The 20,482-nt window shown below is 37.7% G+C and overlaps 1 protein-coding gene across 10 annotated transcripts in view; it reads left to right on the top strand.

Annotated features, from left to right (window-relative positions):
- Positions 1-18,831, top strand: part of ZNF595 (zinc finger protein 595) — a 28,380-nt gene extending 9,549 nt beyond the window's left edge. For 5 of the 10 annotated variants that reach the window (XM_037829159.1, XM_037829162.1, XM_037829163.1 and 2 more), the window contains 5 exons: positions 10,040-12,125; positions 13,125-13,251; positions 13,977-14,090; positions 14,584-14,666; positions 14,996-18,831. In XM_037829159.1, coding sequence (XP_037685087.1) covers positions 12,114-12,125; positions 13,125-13,251; positions 13,977-14,090; positions 14,584-14,666; positions 14,996-16,534 — 1,875 coding nt within the window. In that variant the 5' untranslated portion in view covers positions 10,040-12,113 and the 3' untranslated portion in view covers positions 16,535-18,831. Of the gene's footprint in view, positions 1-8,310; positions 8,330-10,039; positions 12,126-13,124; positions 13,252-13,976; positions 14,091-14,583; positions 14,667-14,995 lie in introns of those variants that run through there. The other 5 variants (XM_037829166.1, XM_037829167.1, XM_037829165.1 and 2 more) reach the window with 4 other exon arrangements.
- Positions 18,832-20,482: the final 1,651 nt, after the last annotated feature.

Genomic DNA, 20,482 nt, shown 5'->3' with positions numbered 1-20,482 from the left:
GGTATGTTCAGCTCCCTGCTTAATCTTGCTGATACTGTTAATGGACTAAGGCAATGGATTCTTTGACTGATGCACTCAAATGATCAATTCCTGAGACACTGGGGTTTCAAAGAGAGAAAGAGTTTTATTGCTAGGTGCGAAGCAGGAGGGCAGATGGCCTATCAGCCCAAAATCTGTCTCCCCAAAATTGCAATAATTCTGATAGTTTTATAGTATTAAAAGATGGGCAGGTTTTAGGATAATGAGCACAATGGCCCCAGATGATGTAATTAGAGGTAATCTAATTATTGAGCATGGGCAGATTGATTATATGCTTAATCACAGAATGTATGTAAGAAAATGGCAGACTTAATGTGATGATGGCCATGATTTTTAGTAATATAATGAGGTGTTGGTGACTTGTAGATTAAAGTCTGAGCTACTGCACATGTAAGGCAGGCCCATTTTGGTTAGTTGCAGCTTCGGTTATCAAGTTAACTTTGGACTTGTGGTGGGTTAGTTCTGGGCTGACCCAAGACCCTTTATTAATAAACATTAGGAGTTTTCTTTAGTGAGTATGTCAAAAACTGTATAAAATGGGTACAAGTGAAAGTTAGTCACAAGATTTTTAGAATCACAAGCGCATAAGATAAAGGCTATACAGGCATCAGAGATCAAGGCAGTTGAATTACAGTTCAGACATTTCAGGTATTTCCCTCTATGTACTCTACTATACCAAGAAGTAAAATGGAATCTCTGTTCAGTAAATCAGTAATCATAATCATCCCTTTAACCCTAACTTTTCTGTTACGATACCAGGGAGCAAGTGGGCAGAGGTGGGGAATGCAAAGGTCTGCCTAGCACTGCCTCGCCCTGAGTCGTTCTGCCGCACTGTTGCTGTTTGAGGGTGGAAGTTCGGGTCCCAAATGGGCCTTGCTGACACCGCCCCTGCAGTAGAAGACCACAGACCCCTGCCGCCACACTCTGGCTTGTTGCCGGTTGGGGTGGACATTCAGATCCCTGTTCAGCCCAGCTAACAACTTGGACAGCTTTTCTTTGTTGTTTGGGTGTGTGGGTATTATCAAAAATGTTTTTGTTGTGCCTTTTCTTGGTCATTTGGCAAGAGGGGCAGGCTTCTTTTTCTGCATCTGTTGGTTCTTGGTTGTAGGCTTCTCTGGCACACCACTTGGGATATGTGGGAGACACAGGGAACTCAGCCACATTTTCCCTCAAGTTCTGAGGTCCCTAACCAAGTCACCGTTTTCTTTCCACCATTCGTATTCTTTCCTATATTTATTTGTTGTATGGTGTCCAAGGTTTTTTGTTGTAAGAGGGAGTACTAGCAAGGAATGGGGCTACTCCGTCTTGACTGGAGCCAGAAGTCTGATAGTTGGATTAATTGGACAGACTTGATCCCTTTTGAGAGTAAAAGAGTGTGATGTCTGGATGTCTCAGCAGCAGGCACAAAACAGAACGTAAGGTCACCAGATCTGTAGTCCTTCATCCTGGCTAATCTGAAACAGGAATTACTTTATCACTTTCACTCAAGCTCTACCTAACTTTTCAAGGACCCAACACTACCAGATGGTGTTGATGATCTTGCTTTGTTCTCTTGGGAGCTAACTGTGGAATTTCCATTCAGCACTTGTCCTTTACCTCTATGGTTAAAGCACCCAAAACAGGCCAGGGGTTAGAACACTGGATGTAGGGAGGGAGGCTGCCACCAGCCTAAGCCTGTTCCATCACTGATAAGAGTTTGTGCATCAGTGTCTCCAAGATTCTTCGCCTTTGATGCTCACTTTTTTTTTTATTTTTTTATTTTTTTCATTTTTATTGAGATTGTTCAGACACCATACAATTATCCAAAGATCCAAAGTGTGCAATCACTTGCCCCTGGGTACCCTCATACAGCTGTGCATCCATCACACTTAATTTTTGTTCAGTTTTTAGAAACTTTTCAATACTCTGACAAGAAATAAAGTGAAAGATGAAAAAAGAAAAAAAGAAAAGGAAACTCTAATCCTCCCCTATCCCTAACCAACCCCCCTCAATTGTTGACTGGTAGTATTGGTATAATACATTTGTTACTGTTTATGAAAAAATGTTGAAATACTACTAACTGTAGTATATAGTTTGCAATAGGTATATATTTCTTCCCTATATGCCCCTCTATTATTGACTTCTAATTGTATTGTCATACATTTGTTCTGGTTCATGGAAGTGATTTCTAGTATTTGTACAGTTGATCATGGACATTACCCACCATAGGATTCAGTTTTATACATTCCCATCTTTTGACCTCCAACTTTCCTTCTGGTGACATATATGACTCTGAGCTTCCCCTTTCCACCTCATTCACACACCATTCGGCGCTGTTAGTTATTCTCACATCTTGCTACCAACACCCCTGTTCATTTCCAAACATTTAAGTTCATCCTAAGTGAACATTCTGCTCATACTAAGCAACCACTCCCCATTCTTAAACCTCGTCCTGTATCTTGGTACCTTATATTTCATGTCTATGAGTTTACATATTATAATTAATTCCTATCAGTGAGACCCTGCCGTAATTGTCCTTATGTGTCTGGCTTATTTCACTCAGTATATTGCCCTTGAGGTTTTGTCATCAACCCATTTTTTTTTTAATATGGTTTTGTTCACTCACCATACATTCCATCCCAAGTAAATAATCGATGGTTTTCTGTATGGTCATATATTTATGTGTTCACCACCTTCACCACTATTTATATAAGGGTATCTGCATTTCTTCCACAAGGCAGGAGGGAGAGTCAAGGTAGAGAGGCAAAAGAAAGAGGAAAAAAAAATGACAGCTAGGAAGCAGCAAAAGGAAAAATAACCTTAAATCAAAGTAGAATGAAGAATCAGACAATACCACCAATGTCAAGTGTCTAACATGCCTCCCCTATCCCCCCTCTTATCTGCATTTACCTTGGTAATCACCTTTGTTACATTAAAGGAAGCATGATACAATGATTCTATTAGTTATAGTCTCTAGTCTATGCTGATTGCATCCCTCCCCCAATGCCTCCCCATTTTTAACACCTTGCAAGGTTGACATTTGCTTGTTCTCCCTCGTAAAAGAACATATTTGTACATTTTATCACAATTGTTGAATACTCTAGATTTCACCAAGTTACACAGTCCCAGTCTCTATCTTTCCTCCTTTCTTGTGGTGTCTCACATGCTCCCCACCTTCCTCTCTCAACCGTATTCATAGTTACCTTTGTTCAGTGTACTTACATTGTTGTGCTACCATCTCCCAAAATTGTGTTCCAAACCATGCACTCCTGTCTTCTATCACCCTGTAGTGCTCCCTTTAGTATTTCCTGTAGGACAGGTGTCTTGTTCACAAAGTCTCTCATTGTCTGTTTGTCAGAAAATATTTTGAGCTCTCCCTCATATTTGAAGGACAGCTTTGCTGGATATAGGATTCTTGGCTGGCGGTTTTTCTCTTTCAATATCTTAAATATATCACACCACTTCCTTCTTGCCTCCATGGTTTCTGCTGAGAGATCCGCACATAGTCTTATTAAGCTTCCTTTGTTTGTAATGGATCGCTTTTCTCTTGCTGCTTTCAGGATTCTCTCTTTGTCTTTGACATTTGATAATCTGATTATTAAGTATTCATATCTCTTCTGTTTGGAGTACGCTGCACTTCTTGGATCTGTAATTTTATGTCTTTCGTAAGAGATGGGAAATTTTCATTAATTATTTCTTCTATTATTGCTTCTGCCCCCTTTCCCTTCTCTTCTCCTTCTGGGACACCAATGATACGTACATTATTGTACTTTGTTTCATCCTTGAGTTCCCGGAGACGTTGCTCATATTTTTTTTCATTCTTTTCTCCATCTGCTCCTTTGCGTGTAGGCTTTCAGGTGTTTTGTTTTCCAGTTCCTGAGAGTTTTCTTCTGCCTCTTGAGATCTGCTGTTGTATGTTTCCACTGTGTCTTTCATCTCTTGTGTTGTGCCTTTCATTTCCATAGATTCTACTAGTTGTTTTTTTGAACTTTCGATTTCTACCATATATATGTCCAGTGTTTCCTTTACAGCCTCTATCTCTTTTGCAATATCTTCTCTAAACTTTTTTATTTGATTTAGCATTAGTTTAAATTCCTGTATCTCAGCTGAAGTGTATGTTTGTTCCTTTGACTGGGCCATAACTTTGTTTTTCTTAGTGTAGGTTGTAATTTTCTGTTGTCTAGGCATGGTTTCCTTGGTTATCCAAATCAGGTTTTCCCAGACCAGAACAGGCTCAGGTCCCAGAGGGAAGAAATATTCAGTATCTGGTTTCCCTGAGGGTGTGTCTTAGAAAATTGCTCCACCCTTTGATGCCTCAGGTCACTGTGCTTTTCTGCCCAGCAGGTGATGCCTGTTAGCCTATAATTCTTGACTGGTGTGAGGAGGTATGGCCGTGTTCCCCCATGCTCTGGGGTCTGGTTCTGAATGGAAAGGGCCCCACCCCTTTCCTCCTAGAGAAGACAGAGCCCCCAGGTGGAGGTCATTAGCATTTCAATGGCCTCTCTCTCTGCTTGTGCTGTCTCCACCCTTCCCAGAGTCACAGCCCTGGAAACTGAATATGACTGGGGCTTTCTCCACTGAGAGATTTTATGCTGTGTTCTTGGGCATTCCTCCCAATTCAGGTTGGTGTATGATGAGTGGATGGTCTTGTTTGTCCCCCCGCAGTTATTCTGGATTATTTACTAGTTGTTTCTGGTTTTTTGTAGTTGTTCCAGGGGGACTACTTAGCTTCCACTCCTCTCTATGCCACTTGCCCCGCCTCTGGTACTAAATCTTTCTTGAATGCTTCATAGAATTCACATGTGAAGCCATCTGGTCCTGGACTTTTCTTTTTTGGTAGCTTTTTGATGACTGACTCTATTTATTTATTGTTGGTTAGTTGAGGTCATCTGTTTCTTCTTGAGTCAGTGTTGGTTGTTCATGCTTTTCTAGGAAGTTGTCCATTTCATCTAAGTTGTGTAATTTGTTAGCATATAGTTGCTCATAGTATCCTCTCATTATCTTCTTTATTTCTACTGGGTCAATAGTTATGCCCCCGTATATGATTATATTTATTTGCATCCTTTCTCTTTTTTCTTTGTCAGCCTAGCTAAGGGTCCATTGGTTTAGTTGATTTTCTCAAAGAAACAATTTCTGGTTCTTTCTATTATTTTCATGTTCTCAATTTCATTTATTTTTTCTTGTTATTTCTTTTCTTCTGTTTCCTTTGTGGTTCTTTCTCTACTTCCTCCAGGTGAGCAGTTAATTCCTTGACTTTTGCTTTTCTTTTTGATGTAGGCATTTAGGGCAATAAATTTCCCTCTCAGCACTGCCTTTGCTGCATCCCATAAGTTTTGATGTGTTGTGTTTCCATTGTTTGCCTCAAGATATTTACTAATTTCTCTTGTAAATCTTGCCTTTACCCACTGTTATTTAAGAGTGTGTTGCTCAGTCTCCATATATTTGTGAATTGTCTGGCCTTCTGCCTGTTATTTATTTCCAACTTCATTCCATTATTATCTGAGAAAGTATTTTGTATAATATCAGTATTTTAAAATTTATTGAGTCCTGCTTTGTGACCCAATATGTAGTCTACCCTGGAGAATGATCCATGAGCACGTGACAGTAATCTTTATTCTGCCCTTGTCAGGTGTAGTGTTCTATGAATGACTGTCAAGTCTAGTTCATTTATCATACAATTCAACATTTCTGTTTCCTTATTGATCCTTTGTCTAGATATTCTTTGTGTTGGCAAGAGCAGTGTATTGAAGTTTCCAACTATTATTTTAGGGGTGTCCATTTCTCCCTTCAGTGTTGTCAGTGTTTGCATCATGTATTTTGGGGCACTCTGGCTAAGTGCATATTTATTACTGTTTATGTCCTCTTGATGAATTGTCCTTTTTATTAATATAGTGTCCTTTGTCTCTTTTCAATGTTTGACATGTGAATTATAATTTGTCTGTTATTAATATATGTACCCCTGCTCTTTTCTGTTTGTTGTTTGCATGAAATATCTTTTCCCAGCCTTTCACTTTCAACCTATTTTTCTCCTTGTGTGTGAAGTGAATCTTTTGTAGACAGCATATAGATTGATCTGGATTTTTATCCATTCTGCTAGTATATGTCTTTGGGAGTTTCATCCATTAATATTTAATGTTATTAATGAGGACAGTACTTTCTTCTACCATTTTGTCTTTTGGGTTTTATATGTCATATCTTATTTTATTTTCTTCTGTCTTGCCTTACACTTCCTGATAGTCTTTATTTCTGTACTCTTCTCCAAATCTCTTCCTCCTGTCTTTTCCTATTTGCCTGTAGCACATCTTCAGTATTTCTTCTAGAGCACATCTCTTCTTGACAAACTCTCTCAGTGTCTGTCTGAAAATATTTTAAATTCCCCCTCATTTTTGAAGAACAGTTTTTCTTGATATAGAATTCTTTGCTGGCATTGTTTCTCTTTCAGTATCTTAAACATATTATCTCCCTGCCTCCTCACCTCCATGGTTTCTGCGGAGAAATTGGTACAGTCTTATCGAGCTTTACTTGCGTGTGATGGATCACTTTGCTGCTTTCAGAATCCTCTCTTTGTCTTTGACTTTGTAAAAATCTGATCCATAAGTGTCTTGGAGTAGGTCTATTCATATCTATTCTGTCTGGGGTATGCTGCGCTTCTTCAATCTCTAATTTTATGTCTTTCATAAGACTTGGGAAATTTTCAGTGATTATTTCCTCCATTATTCTTTCTGCTCCCTTTCCCTTCTCCTGGGACACCTATAACATGTATATTTGTACACTTCATGTTGTCATTCAATTCCCTCAGCCCGTGCTTGTGTTTTTCCATTCTTTTCCCTGTCTGTTCTTTTGTATGTATGATTTCAGATGTCCTGTCTTCTAGGTCACTGATTCTTTATTCTGCCTCTTCACATCTCTGTTGTATGTCTCCATTGTGTTTCTCATCTCTTCTTTTGTGCCTTTCATTCCCATAAGTTCTGCCATTTGTTTTTTCAAACTTATAAATTTTTCCTCATTGCTCAGTGTCTTCTTTATATTCTTTGTCTCTTTTGCCATATCTTCCCTGAACTCATTTATATGATTTTTGTATTGATTTAGCAAATTTCTTTGAACATCTTTAACTAGTTGTTTCAACTCCTTTATCTCACTTGTAGTGTTAATTTCCTTTGGCTGGTCCATATTTTCATGTTTCTGAGTTTGGCTCATGAGTTTTTGTTTTTTAGGCATCTGATTTTCCTGATCAATTTATTCTGGAGCTCATTTGCGCCCCTTTACCTAAGGTTTTCTTGTTGGTTGGCTTTGTTCTCTGTTCTTTGGTGTTTGGTTCACCTTATTCTAGAACCAAGCATAGCTTCTGATTAGTTGATCAGAATTTTTCAGCTCTTGTTTTTTCTGATTCTTGCCCTGCCTCTATATAACCTTTTTTATGAGGAGGTTCCCCCTAATATGATTGACACCACTCAGATTTTCCCTGTCTGGACAGGCCAAGATCTCAGGAGGAGGGTGTAATCCATATAAAGTTTCCAGTTCTTTGCTGTGATCTCAGCTGTTTGTCCCTTTCCATACTTATGTACAATGTGTGTCTGGTCACAGAAGTCCCTGAAACAGTTGTTCCAGACTGTTCCTAGCTATTTACCAGCTGCCCTAGAGGATAACTAAATTCCACATGATAACTTACTGCTATATTGCCCAACCCTTCACCAGTGAATTTTACTAAATATTCTAAAAAAACTAATGTCTGTCATTCTCAAAACCTTCCAAATTAGTAAAGATTAACATCTGTGCTGGTTTGAATATATTATGTCCCCCAAAATGCCATTATCTTTGATGCAGTCTTGTGTGGGCAGACATATTAGTGTTGATTAGATTTTGGAATCCTTTGGGTGTTTCCATGGAGATGTGATTCAGTCAACTGTGGATAAGACCTTTGGTTGGATAATTTCCCTGGAGGTGTTGCCCCAACCATTCAGGGTGGGTCTGAATTAAATTACTGGGGCACTATATAAGCTCAGACAGAAGGAGCAAGCTTTGCTACAGCCAAGAGGGACACTTTGAAGAATGCACAGAAGCTGAGAGAGTAGTTGCAGTTGAGAGACAGTTTGAAGACAGTCATTGAAAGCAGACTTTTGCTCCAGAGAAGCTAAGAGAGGACAAACACCCCAAGAGCAACTAAGAGTGACATTTTTGAGGAACTGCAGCCTAGAGAGGAACGTCCTGGGAGAAAGCCATTTTGAAACCAGAACTTTGAAGCAGACACCAGCCACGTGCCTTCCCAGCTAACAGAGGTTTTCCGGACGCCATTGGCCATCCTCCAGTGAAGGTACCCAATTGTTGATAACTTACCTTGAACACTTTATCGCCTTAAGAATGTAACTTTGTAACCAAATAAACCCCCTCTGTAACATCTTATAGTTCTATGAGGTACATCATTTTAATAATAAAGTCAGTAAAAGACATCTCAAGAAAATCAAACAATAGTCCAATATCTCTAGTGAATAGTAAAACAAAAATCCTCAGCAAAATTATCACAAATCATTTCCAATTGCACATTACAATTATTATACACTATCTCCAACTTGGCTTGATCCCAGCAATGTAATGTGGCACAACATAAAATCGATAAATAAAGCACTTTAAAGGAATGAAAGGAATAAACAACATGGTCATGTCATTTGACATGGAAAATCTTTCTATATTAAAATAACAACAACAACAAAAAAAACTGGAAAAGTCATGGGACTTCCTCAACATGATTGGAAACATATATGAAAAACCCACAGGTAGCATACTGAGTAGTGAAAGATTGCAAGAATTCACCCTAGGTCAGGAGCGAAAGGATCCCTTCTTTCACCACTGCCTGTCAACATTTTAGGAAAAGTTCTAGCCAGAGCAGTTAGGAAAGAAAATGAAATAAAATGCATACAGTTTTCATTGTGCAGGTAGCTTCTGAAGTGCATTCCTTAGAATATACAACGCAGGATGGGAAACTTCTATATTAAATATGTGAGTAGTCATAAGAAAACAATTGCCTATTTTTTGATAAAGGAAAATTACTTTCATGTATACATTAGCATAGGCTTTTATATCTCAGTGTTTTTCTAGTGATATTTGCTAATGTGTAGATTTTAAAATGTATTCAAATAGGGTATTAATAAAAATGAACCCTTGAATTCTACTTAAATATAAATTCAAATCCTTAGAAAACAAAGTATGTAGTACATGTGGTGGGTACTTAAATTTTAATTTTTACCACTGCAAAAAACACTTATGTTTTATCTTGGGAGAGTTAGGAAACATCTTTAACAAGTTCTAGTGAGTATTATATGGCCTCTGCCCTACCACTTCCCTCTCCCATCCTCCATGTCAGTAATCTGTGTCATTTTTGTTACATTTATGTCCATCACAAATTTTCATATATCTTCATCTTCCCTTTATTTTTAATCCCAGACTTCCTTCAGGAATTCTAGTTCTTTCTCCATGTAGACCCAGCATATCTAGTTCACTGCTGTATCTCCAAGACTTGTAAATTTCCTGTTTCAAAGAATGAGCTGCAGAGTATTTAATTAATTAATTAGCTTTTCCAACCTTGTATCAGGATTTAATTTTTATCTTGTAAATTCAAGGTGAACAGGATGTACCCCAAATGAAACGCTGATTAGGCTTGATATCTGCAATCAAGGTTTGTTCCCTGGAATGTACCACTCAGATTTATTAAATTTTCCCTGTACAAAGGGAGTGCAAATACAGATTGAATTCTCCCATAGAGAAATAAGCTGAATAGTTCAGAACTTTGGGAGGAAAGCAAAGTTGTACTATTCTGTGAAACTTGCTTCAGAATTGGGTAGATTTCAATGTCCCTTATTATTTTTGAATTTTGGAGATTTTCCGAAACAATGAGATGTGAGCTTGCCTTACCCATTTCCATTTTATTAATGCTGCTATCAATTTCCTTATATTTTTCAATGAAAGTAGTATCTTAAAATATGTAAATCTTATTGATATGTGATTTTTTTTTTCTTTACTTCCCCAGTTAATGTCTAGAAATGGAAGAGAAGAGAGGATAGCTTTGAGTCTTGAGATGTTTTGATATTGTTTGAGGAGCACAATGCAGAATACAAGAGGAAGAAGTGACTAGAATAGACACTCAGAGGACTGAGATGTCAGAGAATTCTGGGAAAAAGAAAGTTACTAAAGGGAGGTTATGTTCCAATTCTTCTTTGTTTCCAAATTATATACTGAGACCCATGGATTGGATTTATTTATGGGGAAGTCATTTGAGCTGTTCGCATGATGTTTTGAAGAGGAATCTTTAGTGATGCTAATAAATCATTTAAAGCAGTGTGAAGAAATGGTAAATTGCTCGTGTTGTTTGATTGTGAAAGCAGGAACAGTGTATGAGGCATAAGAGGAAATTTGTACTGGAACATTTTGTTTCAAAATAGAAGAGAAAATGAGTTAAAGTCATGAGGGGATTGATTGTGATAAGATTAGAGGTTGCTGGTAAAGATTTCAATTTTAATCATTAATATGTTTCTGAAGAAATAGAAAAGACAGGTATTCAATTGCAGACAGTCAACTTAATCAGGGGTAACTTGCCCCTTCAATGAGAAAGAATAACTAATAGATACCAATGATGGAACAATTGTAGAGATTTTGGTGCTAAACTGAGGTGATTTGGCAAATTACATCATTCATCTGATTATTATGAGTTTAATCTATGCACTGAAATATGAAATATGAGAGTATGTGAGATTCAAAAACTATAGGGCTTGAAATGATTATGTAATGTGTAAGAATGATTCGATTATCAAAGTATATCTGAAAGCCCTAGAAATCGTGACTCTGCATTTCAACCTAAAGCAATAGCTTAGTAATGTGCTGTGTCAGATGCAGTAATGGACAAGACTGATAATCAGAGTCATTTGGTAAATGCTCAGATGCTTAATGACAGATAGGGTAAATACAGGGACATCAGAAATATTGTTCTCAGGAAGTATATAAAGCAAATTAACCTTTATCATCAGAGTTAGAATGAGGATTAAACTTTTAAAAATATGTAATTCTCCAAGTATATTTAATACAACCATTTTTTTCTCTGGACTTCAGGTACAAATGGATGTTAATCCTGCCTCTGTTAGTGACACATTGTCACTATTTGTACATGAAATGCATGTAGTTATTAATGATTTTTCAGAAGAAAATTTACATTATATATATATCAGTTCACATATTGTAAGTAATGAAGTTTGGGATGTTGGAGCTGATGATTAACGTAAGAAGATTTCAGCTACCACGTCACAAAATTATCAGACCCAGGAAATAGATTTTCTCCCAAATCTCTTCATTCTATATCTTCTGTGCCTCCTTATCCTATGAGGATTTTGAGATATGACAATGACATTATATACTTCTGCTTTTTCTGTTGCAGGGGATATTCATGATTAGATTTGCATGATGGGAGCCATTGATCCCTCCAAATTGATCAAGACATTGAATAGGTCAACCCCATATTCATTTGGTTCATATCCAAATCCTTTGGGCTGAGATCTGGAACTGAATGTTGAGGGTGTTATATTGTTATACATGATATGTGAAACAACCAATATCATTTAGGACAAGTATACCTAGAAGGGTAAGTGCCAGTTAAAGCAGGGAAGGAGATTTCAGGGTACAGAAATGGATGTTGGAGAACCAATGCTAGTGTATCAACCAAGAGTTTCTGTATTTGGTAATCAGGGAGGAAATTAAAAGTCTCTGAACACCAAGGAATAATTAATACTGCAATTCAGTGATTTTTATTTTCTTATCTATAAAATCAAGATGTCCATGTCTTCATTATGTGCTAGAGAAGCCAGGAACTCCTATGTCTTCACCTTGGGAGAGACCTCCCCATATTGCTCTTGGAGCACACTCCATGTTCCTGTTGATTGGCCTGGGTTTACTCCCAGGTAAAGGGTTTGGATTCATGACATGTGAGTTGGGAAATTGTGATCAGAACGTGAGTCTGAAGGCTTCTATCTCCTTTCTCAGCCTTGCTGATCTTCTCTTTGTCTCATTTTGAGTGAAAATCCAGAGAAGGACATTTGTCAGCTGAGCTATTGACAATGCAACCACAGGTAAGTAGGGAATTCTTTGACATTACACCACTGTTGCCAGCAGATGGGGCAGTTTGCGCATTTTGAATATTCAGAGAAAACAATGATTTTCCTTACAACTGTTGTTCCCAGTTGCCCACCTGGAAATTTTGTAAATCAACTTTATTCAGAGTTGATAAATGGATTCAATGTGTAGGAGTATTGCTCCCTTAGGGCCAATAAAATTTATGGCACTGTGAAAATTTTTCAAGATTTGAAGAGATCAAAAGCAATGAAGGGGCTAATTTTAATCTTGGACAGACAGATGAAATGAAGATATGACGGAAAGTGAAAACTAGTGTTATAGGCCCCAGAAAATGTTGAGAATGGGTGGTCTACCACAGGAATGGTCAGACTAGTGCCATCTTTCAGTCCAACCGTCTCAAGGGTCCCTGATTTGCATTCCTGAACCAGCTGTATAGCAAACAACTGAATTATATAGGTTTGAGGGAGGCAGTGCTTACTGACCCAGAGTTTTGTCTGAAACCTGTTCAGTTCTCCAGAATTCTAGACATTGCTTCAAAGTCTTCTGCCATTTTTATGAATAATAGACCAGTGAATTGAATTTAGATAGAATGCACTTTACTCAATTGTGCATGAATCTGTTCAAATGCATAACATAACGTTAAACAATTTTGGAAATGAGAACAAGTGAGGTCATCCATACACAAGAAAAAACTTACCACAGTCATTTTTAAAAAGTGATCTATCATGGATATTTCTTAACTTATGATGAGTCTGTACATTTAATTGTAATTGGTGGAGAGAGTATTTTAATTATGGATGCTCTAGAGCACGTATTAAAATTAGCATCAGGAAATCATAACTGTAAATCTATTGGGAAATTTCCAGGTATATGTCACAATACACAACACAAAGCTTTATAAGCAAAGTCTCTGCTTCATCAGTGCTGTCACTTTGAGCTTTAGGAGTTTAGTAACAATGGCTTTGTGTGAACCCAAATTTCTGTGATATTTTAAGGAGTTAATGACCTTCAAAGATATTGCTATATACTTCACCCAAGAAGAGTGGGCACTGCTAGACGCATCCCAGAGACAGCTGTTCAGAGAAGTGATGCTGGAGAATATCGATCACCTGATCTCCGTAGGTGAGTCTCTGAAAATTTATCTATCCTTGATATGTATATCATATCTCTACTATGTCATCTTCTATTTCTTTCAGGTATCTAAATCAGCTTCTCCATGTTATATGACATTTTTATATTTTTTGTTTTATATTTTATATTGTGTATTCATTTAAATTATTTTAAAACACATAAAAACAATCAAATGAAATGTTTTCTAACTTTTTTCTTACATCTGTATTACCTCCGTAGACTCTAATTTTCTTTGACATAAACTTAATGTCTTTCTTGAATCTCAGTCTCCAACACTGAGAGCAGTGCTGAGAAGTTAATGAATAATTTTTGAATAGGTAAATAGGTGACTAAATATTTTGAAATAATTATTCTGCTCTAAGGGCTATGCTGAGGGTTCAGAACACTAGTAAAAACACCACATATATTGTTTTCCACATAGAATTTAGATTTTTTGGTGGAATTTATGGTTATTGGATTATTTTTGAAAATAATCAACAACTGTGGAAACAGAATTTCTTCCCTTTATTGAGGACTCTAAAGTCTCTCTTTGAATGTGTGCATGGGCAGCAGGAACCATGGGAAGACGATCAAGAGTTACCCTTTTGCTGCTGAAATATTATCAATGTTCTGTTTTCAAAGTACTTTTGCCTGGCTGAACTTCAGTGCTTACCTTTTTCTTTGGTAGCTTGCCATGGACTTGATACTGCACTATTAACACTTAACTCAAAATCCAGGTATCTCCCTCCAAACTGGATGTCAGGTCTGCACATCAGAAGTGCTTTCCCAGTTGTCACAAGGAAAGGAAGTATGGACAGAAGAAATGGGATCTCTCCAAACCCAGAGTCCAGGTGAGCTGTAGGAAACTGCATCGGTAATGGAGAGTCTCATCAGTTAGTGAGTAAGTCCTTGGAAATATCAACTTCAGTTTTCCTTAAGCAAAATATGATTTCTGAGACATAGGCAAGCATAAGGTCTAAATCTCCTTCATATGTGGTCAATTTGTATACTTTATCAAGCTCTATTCAAGTGTCTGGCTTTGGGAAACCCATATTCATGTACAATTGGAGTTAAACTTTCACATAATGAGCCTTATCCTGGTCTGACTCTTGTAAGATTTTCTCCCTTTTTGCTTCCCTGAAATTCCAACTTTTTAATTTTTCTCATTTTAATCCTGAAAATCTTCTGTTTTCTTCTGCCTAGAGTATTCCTTAATTTGATATTCCTTTCCAGCCATGTATCTGTGTTTGAACATACTGACAGGAATAGTTGGGAGGATTCAATGTTTTCATTCTCATAATGCTACTCTAACAAATTACTGTATCTTTTCCCCAATAATTATAGGCAGGAGAAGTGAGTATAAAAAGCAAGAAATGACATTCATGCACCTTGCCTGCAGGAAAGACAATTCTTACATCGTGTTATTGGTAAGCTTCATTGGTGTGAACATTAGTTTTCCAAATAGAAACCTGGAGAGTGAATAAATTAAGAATTTAGCTGTAATTAATGTAGGGTTAAATGATAATCCAATAAAAATCTGTGATAGTTTGAATTTAGGGAAAAATTAAACTGAACATAAACCTCTAAACTGAGTTCTTATAAATGCCTGATTGAATGATGTGTATATGAAACTAACATGGGAAAAACTTTAATTGGAGAGTATCACTAAAGGGTTAGTCAAGAATTCATGTTGGGAAATGAAGAAATTTTTATATATGGACACATGTTTTACAGTCTCTCATCTAATTCCCCACAGCAGATATTTCACACTCAAAACAATTCCTTTCAATGTAATTACTTGCAAGAAGATTCCACTCTCAGATCCACAGTGACTCCAAATGCATCGACTCCCATGAGAAAGAAACGATATTTAAGCAAACGACTTCAAAAAGTCCTCAGTGATCAGTCATCTTTTCAATACAATGGAACTCAAACTGGAAATAAACCATATGAATGCCTTCTATATGGGAAAACCTCCATTAGACCTATTCAACTTAGACACCATGAAGAAACTCACACTGGAGAGAAATCCTATGAATGTCATCTATGTGGGAAAGCCTTCAGTCAATATTCCAGACTTAGACGACATGAAAAAGCGCACACTATTGAGAAAACCCTTAAATGCCATCTATGTGGAAAAGCCTTCAGTCAAAATTTTCAGCTTAAACGGCATGAGAGAACTCACACTGGAGAGAAACCTCATGAATGCCATCTATGTGGAAAAGCCTTCAGTAAAAAGTTTAATCTTAGACGACATGAGAGAACTCACACTGGAGAGAAACCGCATGAATGCCATCTATGTGGGAAAACCTTCAGTCAACATTCTAGTCTTAGAAAACATGGGAGAACTCACACTGGAGAGAAATCCTACAGATGTCGTCTATGTGGTAAAACCTATTCTCAATATTATCGTCTTAGTGTACATGAGAGAATACACACTGGAGAGGAACTCTATGACTGCCATACATGTGGGAAAGTCTTCATTAATTGTTCTAAACTCAAACAACATGAGAGAACTCACAGTGGAGACAAACCCCATAAATGCCATCTATGTGAGAAAGCCTTCAGTAGCCATTATAGTCTTACAATACATGAGAGAACCCACACTGGAGAGAAACCCTATGAATGCCAAACCTGTGGAAAAACCTTCAGACATTATTCTGATTTTAGAAAACATGAGAGAACACACACTGGAGAGAAACCCTATGAATGCCATACCTGTGGGAAAGCCTTCAATTATTGTTCTGTCCTAAGAGAACATGAGACAACTCACACTGGAGAGAAACCCTATGAATGCCAAACCTGTGGGAAAACCTTCAGATATAATTCTTATTTTAGAGTTCATAAGAGAACACACACTGGAGAGAAACCCTATCAATGCCATATCTGTGGGAAAGCCTTTAATAATTCTTCTGTCCTACTAAAACACAAGAGAACTCATAGTCAAGAGAAACCCTATAAATGCCATACCTGTGGGAAAGCCTTCAGTCAATGTTGTTATCTGAGAAAACATGAGAGAACACACACTGGAAAGAAACCCCATGCATGCCATACCTGTGGGAAAGCCTTCAGTGATTCTTCATATCTTAGACAGCATGAGAGAACTCACAGTGGAGAGAAACCCTATGAATGCCAAACCTGTAGGAAGACCTTCAGTCAATATTGTTGTCTCAGAGAACATGAGAGAACGCACACTGGAGAGAAACCCTATGAATGTCATCTATGTGGGAAAGCTTTCGCTCAACGTAGTAGCCTCAGGCAACATAAGAGAACACATAGTGGACAGAGGCCATAAGAATGTAATCTATATGGGAAATCTTAATTTTTATATTCTTAGACAACATGAAATTACTCAAACTTGAGAGGAATTCAGTGAGTGTCATCAATGTGGGAAAGCTTTCAGTCAATATTATGACCTTAGATGATATGAGAGGATTCACACTACACATATTTTGAATATGGAAGATATTTCCGACATAGCTTTAACCTTTAAACACACCAGAGAGCTCACATACTTAAGAAATACTGTTTGTAATCTAGGTACCTTTAGCCACCCGTAGTATTTCAGTTAACATAAGGAATTTCATACAGGAGAGAATCTCTATGAATGTCATCTATGTAGAAAACCCTTAATGGATGGTTTGATATGTTATGTGAGAGAACTCATAATATAAATCTAATGGAAGTGGAGGGTCCTCATCTACCACTCTAACTGATAAGCAAGCCAGAGAAATTACATGTGAGGAATTCTATGTACTCAATGTAGAAGTGCCTTAATTTGTAATTCATCCTTTAAGTAAAATAAGTGGTCTCTGTAGGAATGAAACATTAAGTCTGTAATTACTATGCACTATCATTCAGTGAAAAACAAGCCTTAATGTGCTAAAAAATACTTGATTTAGGAATAACCATGAAAACATGAAATAAGATGGGAAAATCATGAAAACATGAAGTAAGAGGGAAAAGTCTTTATTAGGAGGATTGTGCCCCTTTGGAGAGATACAGAAATTTCATGATGTGGAATGTATTTAATCTAAATTCAGGGGAAATTATTTACTTAGAAATTTAGGTGGTTGTGTTCATGAGTTATTGTGTCTCAGTGAGGGATAGTGTTTGAAGGGATTGGGCAAATTATTGGATATTTGGTGGCTGAGTTATGGAGATAACTGGTGGAAATACTATTGGTGAGGGGATAGAATGTGAATCCTGTCATTTTGGAGTCTTCTAGGGTAAATGAATATACTTCTGTTATTGCCTCCAATGGATCAGTAATGGGCATTTTTTTTTTGGTCAGTGATTAAATATCTGAAGTGTAGGAACAGATATGTTTGTTTTTGATCTTAGAGGGAACAGAACTTCATCTTGGTAACAATATTTATCAGTGGGTGAGAGGGTTCTGCACACAGTACTTGGCTGAGTCAAGCAGAGGTCCAGATAATTCCCATTTCCCCTTACTAATGGCCCATTAGGGAGTATCACTCAGAACACACTGAAAGAATCATCTTAATAACCAAAGAGGTCCCAAAATGTACAGGGACCATAGGCAATGCTGTCATGATGGTCCAGATGTGGGAATCCAGTCCTAGACATTAATTTTGGAAAAGTATGATACAGAGCATGCATATATGAAAACTTTTCAGCTAACTTCATAATTTTAAGAGATTGCTGAATTTTTTGCTACTAAAATTGGGGACACCAGAAGTATTTCTGTTCTCATCACTAAACCTTATGTTTTATGAAATATCAAAAAACTGACAGCTTTACCCTAAAAAGAGAGCAAGAAAAGGATTTTTTTCTCATAATTTCCATTATTTATGGACATAGTGGTGGACTTATGTAGTGTAATAAGTCAAAGAGTGGAAAGAAAAAGCAGAAAACTTGGGGAAAAAACAAAACTTTTTGTTTGCAGATGACATGTTTTGGTATATAGAAACTATTAAATTTGCAAAAGAAAACTAGAGGCCATTATTACTTTTAGGAATGCCACAGTGTCTGAAATAAAAATAAAAGTCAATTTTTGTATGTTAGAAGTTTATTAGGAGAGTTAATCCATGTTCCTGGTCCCAGAATTTCATGTCCTCAGAATTTGCATGTCCAGATCAGTGGTGTATCCACCTTCAGTGGACACTGTCATGGGAAATTCAGCAATTTCTTGGGTGTCACTGAGATTGAGTCCATTATCCTCATCTTCCAGGAAGTGATCATTCTCAGCCTCTCCCAACAGGATCTCCAGCCTCATAGGTTGTTAAAAGCAGTTTAGTGTATCCCTCATTGACTGTGTCACTTCAAAGATACCCTTCCCAATAAGACCCTCGCCATACAGTGTCTTTCCACACCATGAGTTGTTTCCAAAGGTCCCTTTGTTAAAATAGGGAATTGATTCTGCAATTGCATTCTATCTACAAATTTAACCAGACTGCTAAGCCATTGATCACTTCAGCCATGAGGGAGTAAACATGTACATGGGGGTTGTGATGGTTAGGTTTATGTGTCAATTTGGCCAGGAGATGGTACCCAGGTGTCTGGTCAAGCAAGCACTGGCCTACTGTTACTGCTAGGACATTTGAGGCTGGTTAATAAACCAGAGGCTGGTTTATTAAATCATCAGTTAATTGACTGAATCTGTGACTGATTACTTCAATGAAGGGCATGTCTTCTGCAATGAGAGAATTCAGTCCACTGGATTTAATCCAATCAGTTGAAGACTTTTAAGGGAGAAGAGAGAGAACCTTCACTTGTTTGGCTAACCAGCATCTCCTGGGGAGTTCATTGAACTCCTTCATCAGAGTTATCAGTTCACTGCCTACAACAGAAACCTACATCAGAAAATATCTAAAGCAATTTTTCTTGCCCTGTCCCACCTATATATCATATCTTTTCCTTTTAACACATGCTGAACTGGAGGATGCATCGAGTCCTGCCAACCCTAGTGCAGCTCGTGCATTGCCTGATGCCATGGCTGGTCTCTCAATTACTTACCATGCAAGCCATGATGCTGGCCAAAATGATGGCTGCATTATATCCATTGAGCATCCTATGCACCCCTTGTTCACCACTTCTGAGGTGGAAGCTCCCTGACTGACATTCATAGGAGAAATAATTCTTTACCTTTTTTGTTTGTGTTGATCCAAAACTCCTCCTCCCATGTCACTGAACAAATAGCGAAATAATTATCTTCTTTGTTTTCATGTATATCTATAACTCAGTTTCCTTTGCTCTCCATTTGTGGTGGTTTGGAGCTGTTATATACTACAGAAAAGTCCATGTTCTTTTAATCCATTCTTGTGGGTGCAGACTTACTGTGGGTGGGACCTATTGGTTAGATTGTTTCAATTGGGAAGTTACCCATGCAATTCAAGGTGGATTTTATTGTTTACTGGATTCCTTTATGAGAGGCTAAAAGAGACATTTGGAGAATGCTTACAGAGAGAATAGCCCTGAGAAGCAAGGACACACAGGAGCTGAGAAAGAGAGAGAGCCATTGAAACCAGAACCCAGGAGAGAAGGAGCAGCAAATAACCCCATGTGCCTTCTCATGGGACAGAGGAACCACCCACGCTAGTAGCCTTTCCTCAGAGAAGGTATATTCTTCTTGATGCCTTAATTTGGACATTTTCATGACCTTAGAACAGTAAATTTGTAACCTAATAAATCCCCAGTGAAAAAGCCACCCCATTTCTGGTATATTGCATTCTGGCAGTTTTGGAAAACTGAAACATTTTGGTGCCAGAGAAGTGGGGTACTGCATGATGCAAATATCAAAATGTTGGAATGGGTTTATAAATGGATAAGGGTAAGAATCTGGAAGAAATGTGAGGTACCTGATAGAGAAGGCCTAGATTGCTTTGAAGAGATTGTTGGTAGAAATAGAGATGCTAAAGGCACTTTCAATGAGCCTTTAGACAGAAATGATACACATGTCATTGCAAACTGGAGGAAAGGTGATCTTTGTTTTAAGGTGGCATAGAATTTGGCAAAACCAAGTTCTGCAAACTATCACAATATGCCAAACCCCAACCAAGAATATTTCTGAGGACCCTAGTGAGTGCAATGCACAGGGCTGTAAATCTCCATAAAAGTTTTTCTTAAGTTTATATTTGCAGAAACTTAAGGCTTCCAGATTTATCTTATTCCAGATAAACCCTGAAACCCAGAGGTACCAGTCTCTCCAAGATCATAAACCAGTTACATGCCTCTACCCCATAAGGTCAACACCCCTTTGCAGCAATAAGTTAAAATGGTC

Source organism: Choloepus didactylus, chromosome 3 (assembly GCF_015220235.1).
Source record: "Choloepus didactylus isolate mChoDid1 chromosome 3, mChoDid1.pri, whole genome shotgun sequence".
NCBI lineage: Eukaryota > Metazoa > Chordata > Mammalia > Pilosa > Megalonychidae > Choloepus > Choloepus didactylus.
This window is presented reverse-complemented; position numbering and strand designations above follow the sequence as displayed.